At 45.6% G+C, this 26,854-nt stretch overlaps 1 protein-coding gene across 2 annotated transcripts in view; it reads right to left on the reverse strand.

Annotated features, from left to right (window-relative positions):
• Nucleotides 1-19,786, reverse strand: part of CAPZB (capping actin protein of muscle Z-line subunit beta) — a 57,699-nt gene extending 37,913 nt beyond the window's left edge. For both annotated transcript variants that reach the window (XM_070956016.1, XM_070956015.1), the window contains exon 1: nucleotides 19,623-19,786. In XM_070956016.1, the coding sequence (XP_070812117.1) occupies nucleotides 19,623-19,625 (3 nt within the window). In that variant the 5' untranslated portion in view covers nucleotides 19,626-19,786. The remainder of the gene's footprint in view (nucleotides 1-19,622) is intronic.
• Between the last annotated feature and the right edge of the window lie 7,068 nt (nucleotides 19,787-26,854).

Here is a 26,854-nt window from a genome sequence, read left to right on the forward strand (position 1 = left end):
CTGCAACATTGGGACTGTCGGTGAGTCAACAGCGGGTTAGAGGAGGAGTTTCCTGCAGGACAGAGATGGCAGCTGCTCTTTAAAAAAAAAAATATGATTTACATCGAGTTGATTTAAAGCGGCTGGATTTAAATCAAAGCCACCCTGTCAGAACAGCTCAGCTGATAAGATGCAAAAATAACGGAACTGGCTGCCTGCAGTACTGTTACTGTAAAGCACCATCCACTCTCAAGGCACCGTCCCTCATTAGCAAATGCTTTCCATATTTCCTGTTTCACAGCAGCCAAAAATGGCAGACATCCACCACGTCTGGAGCCAACTCTTCGGCAGACATTCTTCAGAGGTTACCCAGTCTCTGCAGGGCACCAAGTAGAGCTCCCCAGACAGACCACCGAATACCTCCATGGCAGAGACAGAGGGTCCCCGTAGTTTATACTCCCCGTCCCCCGTCCCCCCTAAACTGGTGATTTAAATCACTAGTAAAAAGGCTTGATTTAAATCAACTCGATTTAAATCATAATTTTTAAAGAGCAACTGTCATCTCTGCTACTCCTTTGACCCGCTGTTGACTCACCGATAGTCCCAGTGTTGCAGAATATACAGCCTCCTGCTACATAACTAAGCTCCATATCATGCTGAATAAACTAAATTATTTATGTATCTTAAATAGAAAACTATCTTAACGATAGATTTTTACCCCAAACGTTTTTTATTAAAATAAATTCAATAAAAATCAAAAAAATCTGATTTAAATCAAAAGATTTAAAGAGCCTTGGTAGTACAGTGGTCTAAGGCACCCTGTTATTAAGCTGTTATTAAGACCAGCTGCCTGCAATTACTGCAAGTTCAAATCTCACCAGGCTCAAGGTTGACTCAGCCTTCCATCCTTTCTAAGGTAGGTAAAATGAGGACCCAGTTGTGGGGGCAATAAGCTGACTTTGTATAAATATACAAAAGGATGAAGGCTATTGCTTAACGCCTTGTAAGCCGCCCTGAGTCTCCGGAGAAGGGCGGCATATAAATCAAATAAAAAAAAAAAATCCGATTTAAATCAAAAAAATCCAATTTTTTTTTAATTTTTTTAAAAAAAATCATTGATTTTTATCCACCCTGGTCAGAATAGAGCTGAAGAGGCCTTGGAAGTCTGCTTAGCTGAAGCAGGAAACCCTACAGTAGTGGCCAAAATAGTGGAAACCTTTTGGGAAAAGTGTATTTTTGAGGTTTGATGGCTAATAACACCATTTTTTTTTTTTTTTAGTTTCAAGATAATCCTATTCCACTGCTGGATTTGGCCCGGGAATAACCCAGACCTTCACCCAATTGAAAATCTACGGAGCCAACTAAAGAAACTGGTTAGTCAGAAGCGACCCAGCAATAAAACCCAGTTAATAGAAGCCATCATTCCATCTTGGTTTCACATGAGAACAGCTGCAGAACTCAAAGACTTGGTTCGCTCCATGGGAAGACGTTGTTAAGGCCATCATTCGTGCTAAAGGTTACCCAACGAAGGATTAACTGACGTGGGGATCATTTTTGTATATCTCGTTTTTTCTACGTGTTTCACTTTTCTTCTTTCTACTGTAACTGCTATTCTAATAGCAAATCCTTCATAAAAGTGATTGCATTACATTCCTGATTACCTTATTTTTCGGAGTATAAGACGCACCTTTTTCCCCCCTAAAAGGGGGGGTGAAAATTTAGGTGTGTCTTACACACCGAATGTAGCCGCGCCCACCCTCTGGCCCTCACCCTTTGGCCTCTGCCTCCCAGTAGTTACCTCCTTGCAAGTAAACAGCAAGAAAAAACAGCTCCTTTCAGCTTCAGCACAGCCTCATTAGCACAAGTTGATAGGATGGGACTCCCAACTCTCAGCTGATTTGCTTCTCAGCCATTTTGGGCAGGGCTCTGCTGCTTGCTGCCAAGAGGTAAATTGCTGGAGCAGATTTTTTTTTTTCCCCTTGTGCTAATCAAGCTATGCTGAAAACGAAACTGAAAGTAAAGCAGGCTGTTTGTTTTCTGTTCATTTCTCCTTCTGCATCCTATTCAGGCAAGCAACCCCAGTTCAAAGCCGTGGCTCGAGGCACAAGTGCCAATCAGAGCTTGCCAGCGTAGACGTCAAGAAATATGCCCCCCCTCCCTCTGAACTCCCATCATCTGTGTGGGTGCCAAAAAAGGAGAATATTATCTGTCACTCAGGGTTGAAATGAGGGTCTCGGTTGCACACGTTACATGACCCAAACTATGGGGCGCAGTGGTTAGAATGCAGTATTGCAGGTTAATTCTGCCCACTGCCAGCAGTTCGATCCTGACCGGCTCAAGGTGGACTTAAGTCTTCCATCCTTCCGAGGTGGGTAAAACCTAGATTGTTGGGGGCAATATATGCTGACTCTGTAAACCGTTTATAGAGAGGGCTGTGAAGCCCTGTGAAGCGGTACATAAGTCTAAATGCTATTGCTATTAAAGAGCCGTGGTGACACATTGGTTAGAATGCAGCGTTGCAGGCTAACTCTGCCGAATGCCAGCAGTTCGATCCTGACCGGCTCAAGGTGGACTCAGCCTTCCGTCCTTCCGAGGTGGGTAAAACGAGGACCCAGATTGTTGGGGGCAAGAGGCTGACTTTGTAAACCGCTTAGAGAGGGCTGTAAAGCACTGTTAAGCGGTATATAAGTCTCAGTCCTCCATTCCATTCCATTCTTCCATTCCATTCCATTCCATTATTCCATTCCTCCTTTCCTTTCCTTTCCTTTCCTTTCCTTTCCTTTCCTTTCCTTTCCTTTCCTTTCCTTTCCTTTCCTTTCCTTCCTCCCTCCCTCCCTCCCTCTGGTTAGAATACGATATTGCAGGCTAACTCTGCCCACAGCCTGGAGTTCGATTCTGAACGACTGCAGGTTGATTCAGCCTTCCATCCTTCCGAGGTGGGTAAAATGAGGACCCAGATTGTTGGGGGCAAGAGGCTGACTCTGTAAACTGCTTAGAGAGGCTGTGAAGCACTGTGAAGCAGTATATAAGTCTAAATGCTACTGCTATTGCTCTCATCAGTGCTCAGGTAGCTAGGTAACATTAATCAAGCTCGGAGAGCACCAAGGATCCTTCTATGAGAGGGACTTGAATTGGGGGATCCTGGAACCCACCATGTCCTGACCATCCCTCTACTTCCTCTCTCTCTCATCCCTTTGTCTTCCAGTTTCCCCCAGGTACAGGCAGTCCTCGACTTACAACGGTTCACTTAATGACAAAGTTACAACGGCACCGGAAAAAAGTGACTTGTGACTGTTTTTCACACGGTTGACCATTGCACGCGATTTACATACGGAACACTTGAGAACCGGCTCATATTTATGTCCTTGGGGGGGGAGGGGGGGTGTCACGCGATCCCCTTTTTGCGACCGTCCACCAAGCAAAGCCGATGGGGAATCCGGATTCGCTTCGCCACCGTGTGACTCATTTCACAACTGCAGCAATTCACTCACACAAACGCGGCGGGGAAAGTCGCAACGTGGGAGAAAACTCACTTAGACAACAACTGTCCCGTTTAACAGCAGAAATCTGGGGCCTTGAAATTACAGTCGTTAAGCTGAGGACTGCCTGTAAAATACTGTTTTACGTTGCCCCACAGAGATGCAGCTCTGGTAGCAAAGGCCAGAGAGGGCCGTTGTGTCCCGCTTCGCTTTCTACATGCTGGATCACGGGTGAAATGCTCCCGGTTCGGACCGGATCACCTGATCCGGTAACGATGGCGGCGGGTGGTTCGGAGAACCGGTAGCAAAAATCCCTGCCCCCACCCACCCACCATGCCCAGTTGAGCTGCACGATCATCAGAGGCTGTTTTTTTTTAACTTTTAAAAGCATTTTTTCTACAACTTCTTCCGACGAAAAAATGCTTTTAAAAGTAAAAAAAAAAAAAAACAGCCTCTGATGATCGCGCGGCTCAGCTGGGATCGTCGGAGGCTTTTCAAAGCATTTTTTTTCTGCAACCTCTTGGCCGAAGAGGTGGTTAAAAAAAAAGCTTCGAAAAGTCTCTGACGATCCCAGCTGAGTTGCCTGATTGTCAGAGAGGCTTTTCAAAGCATTTCTAAAAAAATGCCTCTCTGACGATCCCAGCTGAGTTGCCTGACCGGCAGAGGCTTTTCAAAGCATTAGAAAAAATGCTTTGAAAAGTTTTTTTTTTTTAAAGTTGGCCACGCCCACCCAGTCACATTACCCACACACACACCAAGCCACGCCCACAGAACCGGTAGTAACAAATTTTACATTTCACCCCTGTGCTGGATCTACCAGTTGTGATGTCAGGTGTTCCAACACGGGGATCGTGGGAACGAACCGCCCCAGCAGGGACAGCTGGAAAGGTTTTAGCGGGTTGGAAGAAGGGAAAGGATCGACTCACCAGCTGCTTCCTTCAGCATTTTGCTACAACTCAGGAACTGGCCTTAAACTGGAATTATTACCCATCTTTTCCAAGATTTACGTGCTGTCACCCTGGGCTGGATTCCAGGAACCGTCAAGAGCAATCAGGGAAATTTTGACACTGTCAATAGATCTTTTAAGAACCAGGCAAAAAACACGAAAGCGTTCTTGCATCAAATGGCCCCAAGCTGGCGAATATTCTTTCTTCCCTGCCTCAGAGCCAAGCCCAGACCGAGATGCTTTTAAAAAGAAATGTCAGAAATTCGTATTTCTGGTTCCTTGGCACCGAGTAGTATAGGAATGACAATGGGAGGGAGTAACTGGCTGCCAAAGAGGCAAAAGAGAAGAAATGAGCAATGTTAAAGCTATTTTTTTTTTTTTTTTTGCTTTAATTTATATGCCGCCCTTCTCCAGAGACTCAGGGCGACTTACAATGCGTTAAGCAATAGCCTTCATACTTTTGTATATTTTATACAAAGTCAGCTTATTGCCCCCACAAACTGGGTCCTCATTTCACCTACCTTAGAAAGGATGGAAGGCTGAGTCAACCTTGAGCCTGGTGAGATTCGAACTTGCAGTAATTGCAAGCAGCAGATGTTAATAACAGTGCTTTAGTCCACTGTACTACAGGCTCTTTTATATTTTATATTTTGGTTTTGCTCGCAATTTCTTTTTAAATATACTCACATTTTCTCCAAGCAAAAAGTTTGGATAAAAAGGTGGGAGATTTCAGGATCCCTTTTGGGGGAGGGGGAGGGAAATGAAAGGACCATAAGGAAAAAAAAAAAAACAGAGAGGAATTGTAAGCGTCTCTCTGATAACATTTGAATTGGAAATGCAATTTAAAACGACTAACATTCGCGACGAGATATTAAGACTGAGTCCTACTAGTTACGGCGGTCGTGTTAAGACAAGAGAAAATGATTTTTAAGAATTAGACAAAAATTAGACAATCTTTCCCGCTCATAAGCTGTTTTATCTCCGAGCCTGAATCGCTTACCAATTCTTAACTTTTTTTTACTTTCTTTAAAGTGCAGTTTCGTGAGTCGGGAGTTTCATCTGTCAAAAACCAACTTAACTTGTTCTAAAAGACGGTACGGAGGCAAGGAAAATCTGGACCATTTGTGGAAACGGGGGGGGGGGGAAACAAGAGCAGTGGCTCTTTGCAGACCGACGCGCAGTGGGGGCTTCTGATCCTAATTTGGGACTGATTTGCGTCTGGCAAACTTCCACCCAGCCCATCTTTGCTCCAGGAGCGGCAAGCAAAGTTCAAAATAAATCTTTTGTTGCCATTCCAGTCGCTCCGGGGACGGAGAGATCTGAAGTGTGGAGTTTTAACTGTGAACATTAGCCAAGATAAAGCATCTTTAATTTATTAAAGCATCTCCTGCAAAGATGTTTTTGGTGTTCGGCAAGGACCTCTCTGCACCATCCTTTGTTTCGGCATAGCAGCGCAGCCGGCCGCCAGCCCCTCTCACGACGGGACCCACTTCTTTTCGGGGGCCTCCCACGGACACCGATCTGCCCCGTGGATTCCTTCAAAGGGAGGTCACCTACTATGCCGCCTGGAGAATGGAAACACCCCATCAAAATAACCAAAGTAGATCTTTCTTGTTAAGAGCCCATTAAGCTGTTCACGGAAGCCTCTGAACTTTCTAGTTTTGCGGGGATTTTTACAACAAGGGGCAGATCGGAAGAGGGTTCGAGGGGATGAACGTGAAAAAGCAGGCCCCGAAGGGTGAAGGGGATCCGTTGAGGAGGATCGGGGAAGGTGGGGGTGGATCTCCTACAGGCAGGGTCAGAAAACAGAAAGGTGTTTATATGAGAGGGGACATATGAAGAACGGTTGCAGGAACTGGGGATGTCTAGCTTAATGAAAAGGAGGACTAGGGGAGACATGATAGCAGTCTTCCAATATCTCAGGGGCTGCCCCAAAGAAGAGGGAGTCAAGCTATTCTCCAAAGCACCTGAAGGCAGGAGAAGAAGCAATGGGTGGAAACTCATCAAGGAGAGAAGCAACTTGGAACTAAGGAGAAACTTCCTGGCAGTGAGAACAATTAATCAGTGGAAGGACTTGCCTCCAGAAGTTGTGAATGCTCCAACACTGGAAGTTTTTAAGAAGAGACTGGATAACAATTTGTCTGAAGTGGTGTAGGGTTTCCTGCCTAGGCAGGGGGTTGGACTAGAAGACCTCTAAGGTCCCTTCCAGCTCCTTCCTATTGTGTTAATAACAGAGTTTTGGTGTATCTAGTCTAACAAAAAGAAGGATTACGGGTGATATGATAGCAGTGTTTCAGTATTTGAGGGGCTGCCCCAAAGAAGAGGGAGTCAAACTATTCTCCAAAGCCCCTGAGGGCAGGACAAGAAGCAACGGGTGGAAACTAAGCAAGGAGATAAACAACCTAAAACTAAGGAGAAATTTCCTGACAGTGAGGACAATTCATCAGTGGAACGACTTGCCCCCAGAAGTTGCGAATGTTTACAGATTACAGATTGACAAGAGTTGGAAGTCAAGCTATTTTCCAAAGAACAAGAAACAACGGATGGAAACTAAACAAAGAGAGAAGCAACCTGGAATTGAGGAGAAACTTCCTAACAGCGAGGACAGGTAACCAGTGGAACAGCTTGCCACCGGAAGTTGTGGGTGTTTCATCACTGGAGGTTTTTAAGAAGAGACGGGACAGCCACTTGTCCGAAATGGGATAGGGCCGTGATGGCTAACCTCTTCTGGACCGGGGGCGCAAAGCGTGCGTGCCGAATGCGTGCGCCCACACCCAAACCCCCAAATTGCAATGCGCGCACGGCCCCTGCGCATGTGCCCCGCCCTCTGCAAAGTGTACGTGCCCCCCTCGCACACATCCCACCCACCCCCTGTATCCACACGCCCCCCCCCCCCTGCACGCACAGCAGAGACCCAAAGACCAGCTGGCCGGCGGGAGGAGCAGCAGAGCGGAACTGGGGCAATGGCTCGCGTGCCATCAGAGACGGCGCTGGGTGTCACCTCTGGCACGTGTGCCATAGGTTCGACATCCGGGATATAAGCAGGGGTTGGACTAGAAGACCTCCAAGGTCCCTTCCAACTCCTTTATTGTGTTAATAACTATTATTCTTCTATTATAATAACTCTTATTCTATTCTATTGCTTTCCTCCAAAGGGCAGCCAGCACCTCGGAGAAATAGAGGGGTGGATGAAAAAACCCACGCTTTTCCCTTCAGTAACCCCCTCCCGCCCGCTCAGCCATTTTGAGAGCGTGCCCAAAACAGGCCCACATCTGACTGCCAAGACCACATAGATGGATGGCCTAGAAATAAACTCTCACAGAGCAAGAAACATCCTTGAGGTATCAGCAGAGCCGGCCCAGAGGCCGTAAATTAGCTTAAACGGAAACATTCCCTTTAACCTCTCCTCTTAAAAAGTTCCCATTTTAGCTCGGTTTATTTCTCAGCCAGAGGTATCTTCCCCGCAGGAGAACAGTCTGAACAAAATATGCAGCCTTTTGACTCAGCAGCTGCGTCCTTCACACTAGTAGAGCAAGCGCCCAGGAACTCCGCGGAGAGAAAAGGCAACGAAAAGCACCTTAGCCACAAAAAAACTTTTAAAATGGTCCTTTAGTCATTTTGGTTTTTTGTTTTTTGCCTCCAAAAAAGAAAGATGACTGGGCTAACATAAACCAGAAAGCCCCCTTACTGTGTTCAGAATAAATAGAATTTATCTTTTTTGCAAAATGTTAAAGACCGAAAACTGAGAACGAACGGAAGGAAGGAAGGAAGGAAGGAAGGAAGGAAGGAAAGCAATACAGGCTGCAGGACAGGCGTAAAAAAAAATAGAGACTTCAAAATGAGAAGTGCCAACTCTACAGAAATTGCGTCTTTTCTTTATTTTCAGAAATTATTCTGGCTGGCTGCTCTACGAGCTGATGTTGCCGGGCAGAAAGCTGGATCACTTAAGTCAGGGGTCTCCAAATTTAGCAACTTTTAAGACTTGTGGACTTCAACTCCCAGAATTCCTCAACCAGCAAAGCTGAGGAATTCTGGGAGTTGAAGTCCACAAGTCTTAAAGTTGCCAAGTTTGGAGACTTAAAGGAAGGCTAAGACTAGAGCTGTCAGTATGGCAGTAACCTTAAAGGCTGCCCAGAGAATTCAATTTGGAAGACAAGAAAAGAAAAAGTGTTAACGTTAAAAAAAAAAAGGATGAATGCTCGTGAGCCGATCAAATCTCAAGAGCTTCGCGCCCTTTTTTTTTTCTTCTTCAATTTAGGAGCATCGGTACCACCTTGCAAAGCTGCACCTGAGGAAGTGCCCAGGAAGACATTCTCCTCCCTGCAACAACCTCAACAAAACACAATCTTTTCTGGGCTTGTTGTGAAAGCCTCGTGCTTCTGAGGACACCTAACACAACACACAAGGAAAATATTTATTGCCAAAGCGGCCGCTTGGGCCTCTCTTTCCTCATTCATGGGGGGGTGTTTGCGCAGGAGGAAGGCAAACTGTTCCTCAAATGACATTTCCTTGTAGGAAATTGCCCGGCAGGTTTAGGGCCAAATTTTTCCCCACCCTGATCGCTCAAATTTTCTAGATTCTATCGTATCTCAAGACTTAAAATGGACATCTAACATCAAAAACGTCATCAGAAAAGCACAACAGAGAATGTTCTTTCTGCGCCAACTCGGGAAGCTCCAACTGCCCAAGGAGCTGCTGATCCAGTTCTACAGAGGAATTATGGAGTCTGTCATCTGCACCTCCATAACTGTCTGGTTTGGCTCTGCAACCCAACAAGACAGACAGAGACTTCAGAGGATCATTAGAACTGCAGAAAAAACAACGGCTACCAACCTGCCTTCCATGGAGGACTGTCTACTGCACGAGTCAAAAAGAGGGCTGGGAAAATATCTACAGACCCCTCACATCCTGGACATAAACTGTTTCAACTCCTACCCTCAAAATGACGCTACAGAGCACTGCACACCAGAACAACTAGACACAAGGATAGTTTTTCCCCCGAACGCCATCACTCTGCTAAACAAATAATTCCCTCAACACTGTCAAACTATTCACTAAGTCTGCACTACTATTCTATTAGTTTTCTCATCGTTCCCACCACCCAACTCCTCCCGCTTATGACTGTATGACTGTAACCTTGTTGTTTGTATTCTTACGGTTTATAGTTGATTGCTTATTTGTACCCTATGACTATCATTAAGTGTTGCACCTTTTGATTCTTGACAAATGTTATCTTGTCTTTTTATGTACACTGAGAGCTTATGCACCAAAGACAAATTCCTTGTGTGTCCAATCACACTTGGCCAATAAAGAATTCTATCTATCTATCTATCTATCTATCTATCTATCTATCTATCAATCTATCTAATCTATCTATCTATTTCTTAATATGAGTTGATTGCTTATTTGTACCCTATGACTATCATTAAGTGTGGTACCTTTTGATTCTTGACGAATGTATCTTGTCTTTTTATGTAGAGAGAGCGTATGCACCAAAGACAAATTCCTTGTGTGTCCAATCACACTTGGCCAATAAAGAATTCTATTCTATTCTATTCTATTCTATTCTGTTCTGTTCTGTTCTGTTCTATTCATTCCATATTTTCTATTCTATTCTATTCTATTCTATTCTATTCTATTCTATTCTATTCTATTCTATTCTATTATTCTATTCTATTCTATTCTAAAGAGGGTTGCAAACAGTGGAGTCTTGTGTGACGCTTGTTGTGAAGCTTGTTATTAAACATTACAAGCGAAGGTGCCGTCTCGGCTTTAAAAGCGAAGTATTTTTTTTTATTTATATATTGGATTTCTACAGCTGCCTATCTCAGTAAAAACGACTCCCAGTGGCTTTTTTGCGCAGGTTCCTGTGGCGAAGGAGAGCAGGGAGATGCGGAGCAGCTTCTGCAGGCAGCGAAGGGAGAAATTCTTCCGGGGTTTGGAGGCAATTTCTCCCAGGGAGGTTTTCGGTGAAAATGTCAATTGCTCAGTCATCCGGGTCCCAAACATGCTTTTTTTTATTTTATTTTATTTCAGGAGGCAACTGGACTTTCTGGTTTTTTTCTTTGAAGACATTTCGCTTCGCAGCCAAGAAGCTTCTTCAGCTGTGACTGGATGGCGGGGAATAGAAGGATTGATATATATCAGGGGTCCTCAAACTACGGCCCGCCGAGGCCATTAATCTGGCCCGTGTGGGGACCACGAGGCTGCCCCGCCCACATTGCCCCACCTACCCGCCAACCAACAGTCTGGAGGCCAAGGAGGCCAAAAATGGGACACAAACAGGCCTCCCCGGCCTCCAGAGAGAGAGAGGGAGGGAGGGAAAGACAGACACACACACACACACACACACACACACAAACAGAAGTCCCTCTCTCACACAAACACCCCAAGGCAGCCACATCCCTTCACTAACCTGCTTTCCGCCCCCAGGAGCATAACAAATTAAAAGTTTAATTTGTGTGTATTGTTTAATGGACTGCTCAATTGGCCACGCCCACCGCAGTCACATGCCCACCTAGCCACACCCACCCAGCCGGTCCAGCCCCCCCAACAGCCTGAGGGACCATGAATTGGCCCCGTTTAAAAAGTTTGAGGACCCCTGATATATATGAAGAAGCGAAATAGGGATGAGAAGCGAAACATCTTGAAAGAAAAAACAAAAAACAAGAAAATCCAGTGAAAATGCACCTTTGGGACAAGTTTATTACAGGTTGGTCCTCACCATATGACCACAATTGAACCCAACATTTCTGTTGTTAAGTGAGACATTGGTTAAGGGAGACATGCCCCGCTTTACGACTTTTCTTGCCACCGTCGTTAAGCGAATCACCTCGGTCATTAAATTAGTAACCCGGTTGTTAAGTGAATCCGGCTTCCCCCATGGACTTTGCTTGTTGGAAAGTCACAAAAGGGGATCATGCAACCCCCCCCCGGACACTGCGACGGTCGTAAATACGAACCAGTTGCCCAGCGCCTGAATTTTAATCACGTGACCCTAGGGATGCGGCAAAGGCCGGAACTGTGAAAAAACGGTCCCAAGTCACTATTTTCAGTGCCGTCATAACTTTGAACAGTCACTAAATGAGCTGTGGTCATTCAAGAACCACCTGTATTTGCAGTCTCTCTCCCAGTCAGCTAGCATTCTGGAGTTATACTGAGATCGAGATTCTGGTTCCACCTAACTTTATTACCCTGTTTCCCCAAAATAGGACCCAACTGGAAAATAAGCCCTAGCATGATTTTTCAGGATGCTCATAATATAAGCCCTACCCAAAAATAAGCCCCAGTTAAGATCGTCAGCAAACAGAGGCGTTTAGTACTGTATTTCTCCCAAAATAGGACCCAACCGAAAATAAGCCCTAGCGTGATTTTTCAAGATGCTCGTAATATAAGCCCTACCCCAAAAATAAGTCCCAGTTAAGATCGTCAGCAGACAGCGGCGTTTAGTACTGTATTTCCTCCCCCCCCAAAATAAGACCAAACTGGAAAATAAGCCATAATGCATCTTTTGGAGCAAAAATTAATATAAAACCCGGTCTTATTTTGGGGAAAACATGCTGCTGGAGCCTGAATTTCTCCTACGGCTAAACCGGTCTCTTGCTTTCCCCTCCTATTGAGGCCTGAAATTATTATTTCTTGCTCCAGAGGTCCCGCAAAAGCAGAACTACAAAACCACACAGTCCTCCGAAGGCTATTTCTGCTAGGCGCTGGGGCAAAAAATAAACCAGGGGGAAAAAAAGCAGATAAGGAGAGATCGGTTTCAACTCCATAACCCCCTCGTCCAAAAAAGAAAGGGGGGGTGGGGGTGAAGCAGGAGGACAGGACAACAGATACTCTGGAACATTATCAGGGAAGATTTATTTACAGCTTTTCTGCTGGCCTGAGCAGTTTCTATACTGGAAGGAGGAAGTGCAGGCGGGCAGTCCAGTAAGGACTGTCCTCGGCTTCTTATCCTGCAATCCCTTCTGAGGGGTATCCTGCATCAGGTCTCTGTATAGGCTCAGAGGCACCTCTTTCTCCAATTCTGTTTGGTCTTGGAGCCTCTGACGTCACAGCAAAACAAGCGAGCGGGAAAAGCTGGCCATCTCGTGTCCCTATTCTGCCTGCTGCTCCTTACGAGAAAAAACCCAGGCTCCCCAGCTTTTAAAAGCCCAGATTTTTGCAGGTATGGTCATCTCCAGGTCCTGGAGTTTCCCGCCATGGGCAAGGAGGTGCAAGGGAGCCACGGGGATGATTCAGGACTCGGTTGCAATGCCCCACCCTAGAGTCCTCAAGGAAGTGGCGGCTTCCAAACCAGAGAATGAGGAAGTTTAGCAGAGGAGCCCTTGCAAAGGGAGGGAGGGAGGGAAAAAAAAGTACGGAAAACAAGTGAAGGAAAGCAGAGAAGCCATTCCCCTGCCTATTTTTAGTAGGATTGAAATGCGTGCTTAATTTTCAAGTGGCTATCAGGGTGTCAACCTTTTAATGGCTACCAGCAGGGGAGGGCTAACTGGACTGCTGCTTTACACTGGCTGCAACCTCTAGCTTAATTAGCACCCTCAAAATCTTCGTGAAAGCCCCCCCCCCTTAAGGAGGAACCAGGAGAGACCACCTCTAAGTACAAAGGCCACAGAGGAGCAATAAACACAGGCCTTTGAAGGGTGAATTTAGACCTCAGATTCAGTTTCTTGGAGGGAAAATTGAACTTGGGGGCTCTTTATGAATTGTTCTTGTGGCTAAAGGTTAACCATCTTTTCCGACATCAGAGAAGCCTTCTGATTTATCTCAGCTTTTTTATAGTTCAGGGACATAATTTGTTGGGTTAGCCGCCCCTCCCTGTAAGTTATGGGGAGGGAGGGCTGCAAGACAGGCCTCGGGGTGCTCTCCGGTCGACCTTGGTGGGTTTTTTTATACCCTGTTTCCCCTGAAAATAAGACCCAACCAGAAAATAAGTCTTAGCATCATTTTTCAGGATGCTCATAATATAAGCCCTAGCCCCCAAAATAAGCCCCGTTAAGATTGTCAGTCAGATGGGTGCATTTAGTACCGTATTTCCCCCAAAATAAGACCTAACCAGAAAATAAGCCCTAATGTGTCTTTTGGAGCAAAACTTGATATAAGACCCGGTCTTATTTTCGGGGAAACACGGTAATGGCAGTTTAAAACTGCTAGCAAAGAAACAACCGCAGAGTTCAACGGTGATTACACACCAAACAAGGAGTCGTGGACGAACCAGCATTTCTAACCGTGTGGATGCTTTAAGGGTTCAGAGCTCAGGGATTTTACTGATGCTCTACTTCAGGTACCACTCAACAGAACACCAAGATAACTGAGCCAAGCCCATTAACATCATAAAGCATTCTCCATCCGTTCAGGCTGGGGTACCAGCAACAGCTTCCCCTAAATCGACAGAAATTGACGCCTGCATCCATGTGAGCCCATCTACCATAAGATTGACCTGAGTGGGTGGCTTCCTTTCTGTAGCCTGAATGGGGTAGGGACAAAAATTTGGGGAGCTTTGATAATGGAGCGGACGATTCGGATGGGGGGGGGTTGTATCACTGATGAAATCCTACCGGTTTGCACCAGTTCGAGCGAACCGGTAGTAAACAAAACCTACCAACTGGTATTACTGACGATCAGCTGTGCCGCGCAATTTATATTCGCTAGAAAGCAGGAAATCCTTTCTAGCGAATCTAAATTGTGCGGCACAGCTGTTCCCCCTCGTTCTACTTACCTTCAAATGGCTCCTTTTTCCGTGCGAAGTGCATGTGCGCTGCATGCGTTTGGTGTGCAATGTGCATGCACACGTGCAGTGTGCATTTTTTTTTTAAATTTGATTTATATGCCGCCCTTCCCCGGAGACTCAGGGTGGCTTACAATGTGCTAAGCAATAGCCTTCATCCTTTTGTATATTTATACAAAGTCAGCTTATTGCCCCCACAACTGGGTCCTCAATTTACCTACCTTAGAAAGGCTGGAAGGCTGAGTCAACCTTGAGCCTGGTGAGATTCGAACTTACAGTAATTGCAGACAGCTGGTGTTAATCACAATGCTATCAGTCTGCTGAGCCACCAGGCCCTTGGTGCACACTGCGCATGGGTGCATATAGCATCATTTGGTGTGCACTGCACATGTGTGTGCATAGCGTGCATCTGGAACACACTGCACATATGTGCACTTCTGGTGTACACTGCACATGCCTGGGTAATGAACTGGTGGCAACCCACGGACGATTTCACCACTGGGTTATATACACGAGGTACAAAGTCAAGCCATGTAAATACTGAAAAGCAGCCATTTCATTTTTTAAATCTCCTGGGCCCTCTTGCCCTCCAACAGGTGCCCCTTTTAGAACCTGCGCCTCAAAAGAGCCTTGATAGTACAGTGGTTTAGTGCACCCTGTCATTAACACAGCTGCCTGCAATTTCTGCTGGTTCGAATCTCTCCAAGGCTCAAGGTTGACTCAGCCTTCCATCCTTTCTAAGGTAGGTGAAATGAGGACCCAGTTTGTGGGGGCAATAAGCTGACTTTGTATAAAATATACAAAAGAATGAAGGCTATTGCTTAGCGCATTGTAAGCCGCCCTGAGTCTCCGGAGAAGGGCGGCATATAAATCAAATTTAAAAAAAAAATAAAAAAAAAATAAAAACTTTTTATTTTTAAAAACCCAAGTTTGCCCTCAACCCCGCAGAAACTGGTTATGCTTGCAGTTGCTTCCTGGTCGTCAAAACATTTCGGATCAAGTAGGCTTAACACCTCTTCAGTAGGAAGGTCTTTCTGAATGCCTCTTCGGGTGCCCGCTGTTCTACCCGCAGAGTGCGCACGCAAAGAGCATTTTTCTTCCCCTGGCTTTTTAATTCCTTAAACCCTTTTTTTAATGCAGAAACTTGGCCGAGCGAGGAAAAAACAGGCCTTTTAAAACCCAAACCCTCGTGGGCAAGGGAAACAGGAAGGAGACCGGGGCTTAAGCAAGGGCTGTCAGCACAAAATATCCCCCCCTCACCCCACTCCTTTTGCCGCCGTTCAAGGCCTGTCCCTTGGAAACCACGCCCCACTTCTGCTGCTGGCTCTGCCCCACAATTGCTAAGTCAGCTTGTTGGAAGAGAAGTGGCACTTCACCTCCTCTTCCAAAAGGAGCAAGTACAGTACCACAAGTGCTCTAAAAATAGAGCAGCCCTATACCTTATGGTTATGTTTTGTGCTCAGCAAGAGTGGCTATGTTACTGCGACTGAAAATGCACACCAGGCAGTGGGTCATGCCTGAACCTTAACGTGCTTTGTGTTGTTTTTGTGGGGGAAGCTAGGCTAATTTTCCCACCAGCATTATACAGCCTAATGCACAAAACAAGGAAAGAGCCTCTGTGCCACCCTATTACGCCTCCGGGAAGGAGAAATAACCATCTTCTCAACCACTCAGAAGGAAAGAAACCCTGCTCCATTTGAGGCACGCTTAATTGGCATAGTGGTTAAGCAATCCCTCCTTCGCAAGCAAAACAGAAATTAAACGGGCCATCTGAAGTCAGCGGTTCTCAGAGTGCCAGCCACTAAGGAACGAACAAGCAAACAAAAGCCTGACCAGAGGGCACGGAAAGGAAATTAAGATGGGTAAGGCCTCTAATGAAGAACAGCTTGGCCCAGGAGGCACGAAGGGTGCTTCTAGGCTTCTGGGTGGAAGTCATCACGTAACTTCAAGAAACACTTGGAAAAGTAAGCCATGGGTTTGAAGGGATCTGATGGTTTGACCAAAAACAAACTTGTAATCCTAGACAGCTAGGTTTGTTTCGATTCAGGCTGCCGCAACAGACGTTCTGTGGTTTTTCCGTTAATATGCTTTCAGATTCTTTTATCAAATCTTTTGTTCACTGGTAGCGTTAAAAAGGGTTGTGCGGTAATTGCTACCGTCCTAACACAACGGCGTGCTCCTGCTACACTTAGCAGCGACCTACCTACAAGCCAGTGTAGAGAGAACTTGTGGGTAAGTCTGTGAAACCAAAGAAGCGCATCGTTGCGATACGGGTACCCAAGGCTTGCAAATTCTACAAGCGTCAAAACACATTTCCGATTGGTTCTGGAACATGCATGCCATGTCCTCACTCTGAGGATTTGTGACTTACGCACCCCTCCCAGAAAAATCAAGTTAACTGGAAGAACAATTCCATTCAGCACAAGGCTGTTCAAGCTTTAACTGTCAGTGGAAACGGGTGTTTTTTTTTTTTAAATTGGAGCACTTCCTGTTGTAGCGGCCATTAATTAAGGGAACTGCCCCAGGCAAGCAGCATTTCATTCTGGGCATGCGAGCTGGAGAGATCTGCATCGGACTGACTCATAAGGTTGGGTGGCAAGCTGATACGGTTCCGTACTGATCAACAAGGTGGGTTTATGTTTTGGGAACCCGTTGGGTTACCTGTTGCAGCAGGCCCAAATCCCCTTTGAAAGATGCACCACGTCAGCTGAAAGGCGTCGGGTGCTTCTGTGAGTACACAGGCCAGAGTGACAACTCCACCTATATGATTCAATGACTCATCTTGTGCCTCCACACTCTGTGTCCCGCAAACTGCAAAAGGATACTTTCTTGAACAAACCAACACACTCGAAATCAGGCCAATGCCTTCCCCACACCAATTTCCAACTGCTAAAGTCGTTAAGGCTGCTGACATGAAGAACCTACCTTCTCCCAACAGGAGAGCCGTTTAAGATGCAGAATCTTACTTCACAATAGAATCTCAGAGCCATCAAGTCCAACCCTATGCCCACTAGAGAAATATCTACCTTAAAAGCCTGCTCAATTAATTGTTTCTTCGCTTCCACAAGAGACCCCTTTTCACAATTACCCCTGTGATGAGAGACCTCCTTCCCCTTCCCAGCAATATCCAGACCTCATCTTCTCACACTGCATATTGTATCCCCATTATAGGCTGTCTCTCATCGGCTGCACTTCACAGCGATGCCCCAACTCAAGCAGACAAAGACGAATACATCCTGCCCTTTGGCACTCCAGCCACTGGTACCACAGAAGCCGACTCAACAGCAGAATACAAGCATCCCGTTTAGTCTCCCCAAAGCCTTTTTTTCTTGAGAAACTGAGGGGTTTATTCCCTGTATAGGCTATTATTTCTCTTCTGGAGAAAAAAAAAAGGAATAAGAGAAAAAAATGTATCATCTTCACAGCACAACTACCTCGTTCTCTCTGCCCAGACATTTTTGATACCCCTCCCCTTTCTTCTCCACCACCACCATCACACCTAAGCTCCAACATTAATGGGGAGGGAGGGGTGATCTCTCAAACTCAGCCTCTTGATTTCCTCCAGATCTGCCATGTATGTATCTCTAATTTTACCCATTGTTATAATTCCTGAAAAACTTACACTCTAGACTTACATTTGGAGCAGCAGAGAAAGATAAGCAATTGTTATTTTGGAAATCTGGGCGGGCCTTGCTTTCATCTCTCGATCCTCGTTCTTTCTTTACTCCACCCAGCCAGAATATAACTCCTTTTCTCCACCACTCAAAATATAATGAAGGAAAGAAACGTAGGCATTTTTTTTCTCTCCGGCCCACAATTCCATGTCTGTTGCTCCCCTACTTTCATCGTCAGTCGATTCGCCCATCTTTCCTCTGCTCCCCATCACTATCAGCCTCTGCAAATGAAATTACCTCACAATTGCTGATTATGTCAAGCCCCTGAGGTGCGTGGGGGGGGGAGCATCACAGTAATGTCTCTTGTGTACCAAGACCCTCATCTCTCTGTAACTTATTCTCTCAGGCCAGCCGGCTATAATTACAGGTCTTCCTCAACTGCGTGTCAGAAATAAACCTTAACATCCTGCCAAGCACAGCTCCTCTGCTTAAGATAGCTCCAATTTAACATATTAGCTCTTGGGGTGGGGGGGAGAAGGAAGGAAGGAAGGAAGGAAGGAAGGAAGGAAGGAAGGAAGGGAGGGAAGGAAGGAGAAAGGGAAGGAAGGAAGAAGATGGAAGAAAGGAAAGAGGGAAGGAGAGGGGGGGAGGAAGGAAGGAAGGAAGAAGAGGGAAGGAAGGAAGAAGAGGGAAGGAAGGAAGGAAGAAGAGGGAAGGAAGGAAGAAGAGGGAAGGGGAGGGGAAAGGAAGGAAAGGAAGAAGTGGGAAGGAAGGAAGGAGGGAAGGAGAGAGGAAGGAAGGAAAGGAAGAAGAGGGAAGGAAGGAAGGAGGGAAGGAGAGGGAAGGAAGGAGGGAAGGAGAGGAGAAGGAAGGAAGGAAGAAGAGGGGAAGGAAGGAAGGAGGGAAGGAGAGGGGAGAGGAAGGAAGGAAAGGAAGAAGAGGGAAGGAAGGAAGGAGGGAAGGAGAGGGGAGAGGAAGGGAGGAAGAAGAGGGAAGGAAGGAAGGAAGGAGGGGAGAGGAAGGAAGGAGGGAAGGAGAAAGGAAGGAAGGAAGGAAAGGAAGAAGAGGGAAGGAAGGAAGGAAGGAGGGAAGGAGAGGGGAAGGAAGGAAGAAGAGGGAAGGAGAGGGGGAGGAAGGAAGGAAAGGAAGAAGGAAGAGGGAAGGAAGGGAAGGACATATCAGGAAGGGAGGGGTTTTCATAATCCTAAATTCTCCCTTCCCCCCCCCACTAAGGGCAAGAGAGAGAGAGAGAGAGAGAGGGAGGGAGGGAGGCTCTCGGGGACTGTCAAGCCTGCCAGCCCAGCCAGAGAGAGAGTGGGCCCAACAGCAAAGAAAGGCGGGAGCTTCGACTGAAGCCCTCCGCATGGCAAAGGAGAGTGCTTGCTGCTCCCTTCCTGGTCGTCGTCGCCGCCGTTCTGCCCTCCCCTCAAGCCCTTCCTCTTCCTTCCCCCACCCCCAACCCCGGCCCAGACCGGCCCCACAGCCCCCCTCCCTCTTCTCCCCTGGAACCCCAAACTGTCAGGGACTCTCCCATAAGACCCAGCTGGGCTATGAAGACCCTCCCCCCCCAATTCCATCCCTCCACCATTACATAGACACCACAGATGGGGGGGGGCATTTAGGGCAGCCCCCTCCCTTCCCCCCCCCACATGCAAGACTCACTCCCCCCAACCTGGCTGGGGAGGATGGGGCTTGTAGTCCCCAGTGCACTTTCGATGGGGACCCCTCCCTCCTTTCCCCCTCCCCCAGACGCCCCTTAAGCGAGGAAGCGCCCCCTACTGGCGGAGGCGTTCCCTTTCCCCTCACGCTCCCCCCCTCACACACGCAGCCCCCCCCCCCTCTCCGAGGCCCTGACAGCCTCGCGGCTTCCCCCTCACCATGATGCCTCCCTGTAGGGCCGAGCCCTCCTCAGCACCAGGAGCGGAAACGGCGCCGACGGCGACGGCAGCGACTCCGGGTCCCCTCCGTCCGAGCTCTGAGCCAGGCCGCAGGCCGCCCTCCTCCACCTCCGCCGCCTCCTCCCTTTTTTTTTTTTTTTTTTATTCCGCCACTTCCGCCGTTGCCTAGCAGTTGCACATCCGGGTCAGCCAGCGCGCGCGCGCGCGCACTAGAGGGGAGGGACGCGCGCGGGGAGAGGCGCCCCGCCCATTGTTCCTTTTCCTCCCCACCTCCCCTTTTTTCGAGCCACCCCCGAGCCAATCAGAAGGCCGCTCGCCGGGCATCGCCAAGTATGGAGCGGGAGGCCAAGCCGCGCCTGCGCGCTCGGGGGAGGACGGCGGTGGGAAAGACCATCGGCGTGCAGAGGGGGGGGTTGGGGTTGTGTGTGTGTGTGTGGGCGCGCGCGCCGGAGGACGGGAGAGACCATCTACGTACGGAAGACGGGGGAGCGTGAGAAGAAAAGTTATGAATTGGGAATTCTAAGTGGAACCATCCCGCCGCTCTCCCTCTTCCAGAAGCGGGACTACAGTTCCCATGCGCCAGCCTTACGCTTCTTGGCTACCCATCAGCTGCAAAAAAACAGAAAATGGGTTTCTCCCTGCCCCCCCCCCCCAAAAAAACCTGTAGAGCGCTTTCTCCCACTTGAAGGCGTGTGTGGACTTCGACTCCCAGAATTCCCCAGCCAGCCAGGCTGGCTGGGGAATTCTGGGAGTTGAAGTCCACACACGCCTTCAAATGGGCCAAGAAGCCTGCTGCAAGAGTGAAGGGCATGCCCCCCAAATGAAGGCCCCTTTTGGGGCGACCACGCCAAACAAAGCATAACCTGCACTCGAGATGGGGTAGGGGACCCCCCCCTTCACATGCTCTGCTGGCCTCATCTCTTCTGCCAGACGGAAACACTCTGCCCTAAGACAACACAACAAAACTCTACACACGCACAAGGAAAATGGAAGGGGAAACCAGTTGCAAATTCCTGAGGGAACCGTTTTCCTCTTTTCCATCAAATGCACAGGAGAGCAGGGAATTCAGGGTGATCCCCAGTACCCCAAATTCACTTTTTGCGACGAATAGGATAGGATAGGATAGAAAATATGAAGTAGAATAGAATAGAATAGAATGGCATGGCACGGCACGGCACGGCACGGCACGGCATAGGATAGGATAGGATAGGATAGGATAGGATAGGATAGGATAGGATAGAATAGAATAGAATAGAATAGAATAGAATAGAATAGAATAGAATAGAAAATATGAAGTAGAATAGAATAGAAAATATGAAGTAGAATAGAATAGAATAATTAGAATAGAATAGAATAATTAGAACAGAATAGAATAGAATAATTAGAATAGAATAATTAGAAGAATAGAATAGAATAGAATAGAAAATATGAAATAGAATAGAATAGAAAATATGAAATAGAATAGAATAGGAAATATGAAGTAAAATAGAATAGCATAGAATAGAATAATTAGAATAGAATAGAATAATTAGAATAGAATAGAATAATTAGAATAGAATAAATAGAATAGAATAATTAGAATAGAATAAAATAGAATAGAATAGAATAATTAATAGAATAGAATAGAATAGAATAGTATAGAATAGAATAGAATAATTAGAATAGAATAAAATAGAATAGAATAGAATAATTAATAGAATAGAATAGAATAGAGTAGAATAGGGAATAGAATAGAATAAACCTAGTTTGGGCTCCTCAACTGGAAATTTTATTTGAATAATATCCTGCCTTTTAGGATAAATAACTGTCATCATAAATAACTGTTCTGCAACGCAACGAGACAGACACAGACTTCAGAGGATAATTAGAACTGCAGAAAAAAGCAATGGCTACCAACCTGCCTTCCATGGAGGACCTGTATACTGCACGAGTCAAAAAGAGGGCTGGGAAAATATCGACAGACCCCTCACATCCTGGACATCAACTGTTTCAACTCCTACCCTCAAAACGATGCTATAGAGCACTGCACATCAGAACAACTAGACACAAGGACAGGTTTTTCCCCAGACGCCATTACTCTGCTCAACAAATAATTCCCTCACCACTGTCAAACTATTTACTAAGTCTGCACTACTATTCATCTTCTCATCGTTCCCATCACCCATCTCTCCCACTTATGACTGTAAGACTGTAACCTTGTTGCTTGTATCCTTAAAATTTATATTGACTGTTTCCTAATATGATTTGATTGCTTATTTGTTCCCTATGATTCTCATTAAGTGTTGTACCTTATGATTCTTGACGAATGTATCTTGTCTTTTTATGTACACTGAGAGCGTATGCACCAAAGACAAATTCCTTGTGTGTCCAATCACGCTTGGCCAATAAAGAATTCTATAAGCTTCACCAAGTGTCTTTCAAGTGACATAAACCATTATGAATAAAAAAAAAAATACACTGTGTATTATCAGATGCCACAAATCTCCAGGAACTTTCCTTGTAGGGCAATTAGGAATAGGGGGGAATGGAAGGAAGTTTATGGGTTCATTCATTCCTTGCATTCTCCCAAGGGGTGCTTTATAGTGTGACGTGTGAACCCAACCAAATGATGCTTATCCAGCAATTCTCGGCTAAAGAAAACACGGATTGTTGCCATGTGCAGAAGAGGCTGCCTACATAAGCCATCTGAACGTGTTTGCAAGCATATGCTTCGAATCCTCCTTAGGCAAAGCTTTTGAGTCCGCCCTCCGCTCAAACCCAGCAAATGTAATCATTTCAAACAGAGCCTTCCTATAAACAGTTGCGGACAAGCAGCTGGTCCTCATTTCAAACTACTTCCCTCAGGCGGAGAGTACAAACATTTTTTGGCCGGTGAGCTTAATGCAAATATTTGGGGTAAAGGAGAAGAAAAAAGGCCCAACCGAAAAGCAGCTGTTTGATCCTTTTTTTACATAGTCAATCAACCCAGCCATCACTTGTCTCTCCACGGGTAACAGGACTTGCCTTGAACTACAGATTTGTGGGGGATAATGAGTTAAGAAAGGAGTACTAAAGGGATGAGTTGTTGTTTTTTTTAAATGCACATGTTTCTGAATTAAAATTGCATTTGACCATGACTAAACCGAGCTGCGTTGATGTTCAAATTATGCTCCTAAGAATTTGGCAGGTTAACGTTCCCACCTTGCTTTTCAATGAATTGTTTTAAGCATCGTGGGACATCCTCACCTGTTAGATGAGCTTAAAAAAACCCCCAAAGAATTAAAAAAAAAACAGATCTTAAAAGAAACTTTCAATTATGTGCACTGAACGCGGCCAAAAATATGTATAGACAGAAAAAGAGCAAGCACGATTTACTTTGTGAGCGTCTTAAAAGAAAACAAAACAAAAAGGTTAGTTTGACAGCTGAACGCCTTCATAAAGCCGCATCCATATGTTTTTAATCAGGGGCATTTGGGATCACATTGTCAGTGACAATGTGCCCTTTCCCTAAGGTTTAGCTAAGTAAAAAATTGATTTTTTGTTTAGGATTGCTTCCTTTCCTTTAATAACAGCGAAAAGCATTTAACAGAGGGACAGGGAAGTTTTGGGGTTCTTTTTAGGATTTTCAAAGCCTGACAGATGTGCATCAAGTCTTTCTTGATTTACCCCCCAAAAAATCTCTCAACGGTTCAACCAGTGAAGCGAACGAAAGAAAAAATAGAATGGAATAAGGTTTCTAAGACATTTCCCAGGGATATCAGTTCCAAAGTGGGGAAGAAAGACACTGGAAACATGGAGACTGCTTGGAAAGATGGTTTTTAACGGTGGACAGGATCACATGGTTTGAGGTCCTAGGAGGAAAAAAGGGAAGAGATGCTGAGAGTGCCCCAGTTTTATGCCCTCTCTGGGCTTTTAAATTTGAGCTTGTATTCTGATTGGTTGTCAGACTCCCTTGGGGCCATGCAGGGGCAACTCTGTAGGCTGTCCTGAATCCCAAGCTTGGTTGACTCTTGCTGGGTGATGATGTAAGGAAAGGGCTTTGGGATTCCTATTACGGTTCTGTCTGAAAGAGGTAGATCTTTGTTATGTAGAATAGACTGGTATCCTTACGATTTATATTGATATTGTTTCCTGATTGCTTATTTGTACTCTATGACAATCATTAAGTGTTGTACCTTATGATTCTCGATGAACGTATCTTTTATTTTATGTACACTGAGAGCGTACGCACCAAAGACAAATTCCTTGTGTGTCCAATCGCACTTGGCCAATAAAAATTCTATTTTATTCTATTCTAGACTGGCCCATTGTCAAAGGGGGGGGTGAGTTTCTGCCTCCCTTTTAGGGGAAATATTCTGCCCTTTTAATATTTTCTAAAATATCTCCTTTTCCTAGGAGAGGGGTGGGTGCTAATTTCCTACAGAGGCATTTGAGTTTTATGTTCCTTCGTGACAAGTTTGTATAAATGAAATCAAAGGAGGAAGAAGGGGGGAGGTAAAGCAATGACAGAAAAGATACTTGGGGTTTTGGCCAAAGTAGCTAACTTTATTCTATCAGCTTTAAATTGCAACGCTGTGAATAACATGGTGCATTTCTTATTTAAAAGGGTACATTTCAACTGGTGAAAAAGCTCCATGCGGTTGGACTGAAATAGGGGAGCCCCAGGCTGAATACGTAGCTGCAAATCCAACAGATTTTGCTCTATCCGGCAGCTTAGGGTTCACAGGGAAGGAAGAAAGGCAAGATTATTATCTGACTATGAAAATTCCCTTTTGCTCTGTAGGAAGTTAGCACCCACCCCTCTCCTAGGAAAAGGAAATATTTTAGGAAATATTAAAAGGGCAGAATATTTCCCCTAAAAGGGAGGCAGAAACTCAGGCCATTAAGGTTTGGGCCAACAAAGATTTACCTCCTTCAGGCAGAGCCATAGCAGGAATTGCCCAAAGCCCTTTCGTTACATCATCACCCAGCAAGAGTCAACCAAGCGTGGGACACAGACAACTTACAAAGTTACCCCTGCATGGCCCCATGGGCGTCTGACAACCAATCAGAATACAAGCTCAAATTCAAAAGCCCTGAGAGGGTATAAAACTCAGGCACTCTCAGCATCTCTGCCCTTTTTTTCTTCACCCAAGTTCTTCAAGGCATGTGATCCTGTCACCATTAAAAGAGCCTTGGTGGCGCAGCAGACTAAAGCACTGTTAAGTAACACCAGCTGCCTGCAATTACTGCAAGTTCAAATCTCACCAGGCTCAAGGTTGACTCAGCCTTCCATCCTTTCGAGGTAGATAAAATGAGGACCCGGTTTGTGGGGGCAGTAAGCTGACTTTGTATAAAAAGAACACCGCTTGGGGGGTTGGGGCGAAAGCCCTACTAAGCAGGTATATACAAAAGTATGAAGGCTATTGCTTAATGCATTGTAAGCCGCCCTGAGTCTCCGGAAAAGGGCGGCATATATATATTTTATATATATATATATAAAATAAATAAATAAATAAATAAATAAATAAATCCATCTTTCCAAGCAGTCTCCATGTTTCTAGTGTCTTTCTTCCCCACTTTGGAACTGAATCCAGATGGGCATTTCTTCCGACAGCTCTTTCTGGCTAGTCCGTGTTGAATTTCTCTCGACCTTCTTTAAATCCATTTTAAGCCAGTCAGAATCTTTTATGTAATTCAGTCTCACGTTATGAAAAGTGCTTGTAAAACCTGTGTAATGCAGGGCATCCCATAATATCTACAATTACACTGGACGAGTTTTAAACTGCTGGCATATCCATATCAACACACACACAGATGCACAAAACCTTCTAACCTTTGTATGGCTTTTCTTCCTCCATTAACTTAATCCCAAGGGGTGGGTAGGAAATGCAATCAGGGTTTCTTAATGGGAAATATTTCCAACTCCTGGATGAAAAAGACAGAGAAAAATTCCTTTTTATGAAAGCAAAAAAAGGGGAGAGATTGAGCACGCGAGAGAGAAAATGCAGACCTTGGAAACCCTCTGATGGAAAATTTTATCTGAAATAAAAATTGATATGCTGGGAATTTTACCTCCCCCCCACTATTAAAGTCAAGGTAAATTCAGGATAATACCCGTTTCCCTGAAAATAAGACATCCCCTGATAATAAGCCCAATTGAGCTTTCGAGCGCATGTGCTAAAATAAGCCTTCCCCCCCGAAAATAAGTCCTCCCCGAAAATATTTAAACTCAGAGCAGGAAATCAGGTAAGACGGCAAGAGGAGCCCCATCTTACTCTACGTGCCCCAAAATAATAAGACCTCCCTGAAAATAAGGCCAAGCGCTTATTTTGGGGTTCAAAAAAATATAAGGCAGGGTCCTATTTTTGGGGAAACACAGTATCCATTTCTCATTGTTAAACTGACATGATCAGGCTTCCACATTATTCTTTCAAATAATCAGAAAGAAAAAATTCAATTCTGGCTGGGTTTTTTTTTTCCTTTCACGGCGAGCAACCTGATCTGTAGAAATCTGTGTGTATTCTCTTTCCTAGCAAGGAGAATTTTTCCATGTTTATAAGTGTAAATTCTCCCGATGAGCCTGGCGATAACACAGAAGGAAGGGGTGAGGGGGGGGGGGGAAAGTTAACAGTTTTATTAACATTACTTGCTCTCAAACATCAGTGTGTGGTCTTACCCACATTGGTGCTTTTTTTTTTTTTTTAAAGTAAATTAACCTTCAAACATGCTTTCTCCTAAAAGCTGAAAGCTGGCAGTAATTAGATCCGAGAGTGGTGAAACATCTTTTCCGAGTTATTGGACAATGTGGGCACTTTGTACTTACTCAAGTTACTTTCATTCCCGTCCTCGAACTATGCTTCAATGTTTTTTTTTTTCCTTGCTGAGAAAGAATTCATTCACATCATCTTCCTGGGATGCAGAATCTAAATTTGGGGTTTTTTCCCCCCCTATCACTATCCTTATTTGTTCTAAAATCACAATTTTCAAACTCAGCCAATGGTGATTTGGAAACCCCATGGTTTCATTTCACTGAAGATGGGGAAGATGCAGGGGTGAAATCCAGCAGGTTCTGACAGGTTCGGGAGAACCGGTAGCGGAAATTTTGAGTAGTTCGGAGAACCGGCAAATACCACATCTGGCTGGCCCCAGAGTGGGGTGGGAATGGAGATTTTGCAAATATCCTTCCCCAGGAGTGGGGAGGGAATGGGGATTTTGCAGTATCCTTCCCCTGGAGTGCAGAGGGAATGGGG

The sequence above is a fragment of the Pituophis catenifer genome, unplaced genomic scaffold (genome assembly GCF_029215685.1).
Source record: "Pituophis catenifer annectens isolate HBS135680 unplaced genomic scaffold, rPitCat1.0.hap2 SCAF_18, whole genome shotgun sequence".
NCBI lineage: Eukaryota > Metazoa > Chordata > Lepidosauria > Squamata > Colubridae > Pituophis > Pituophis catenifer.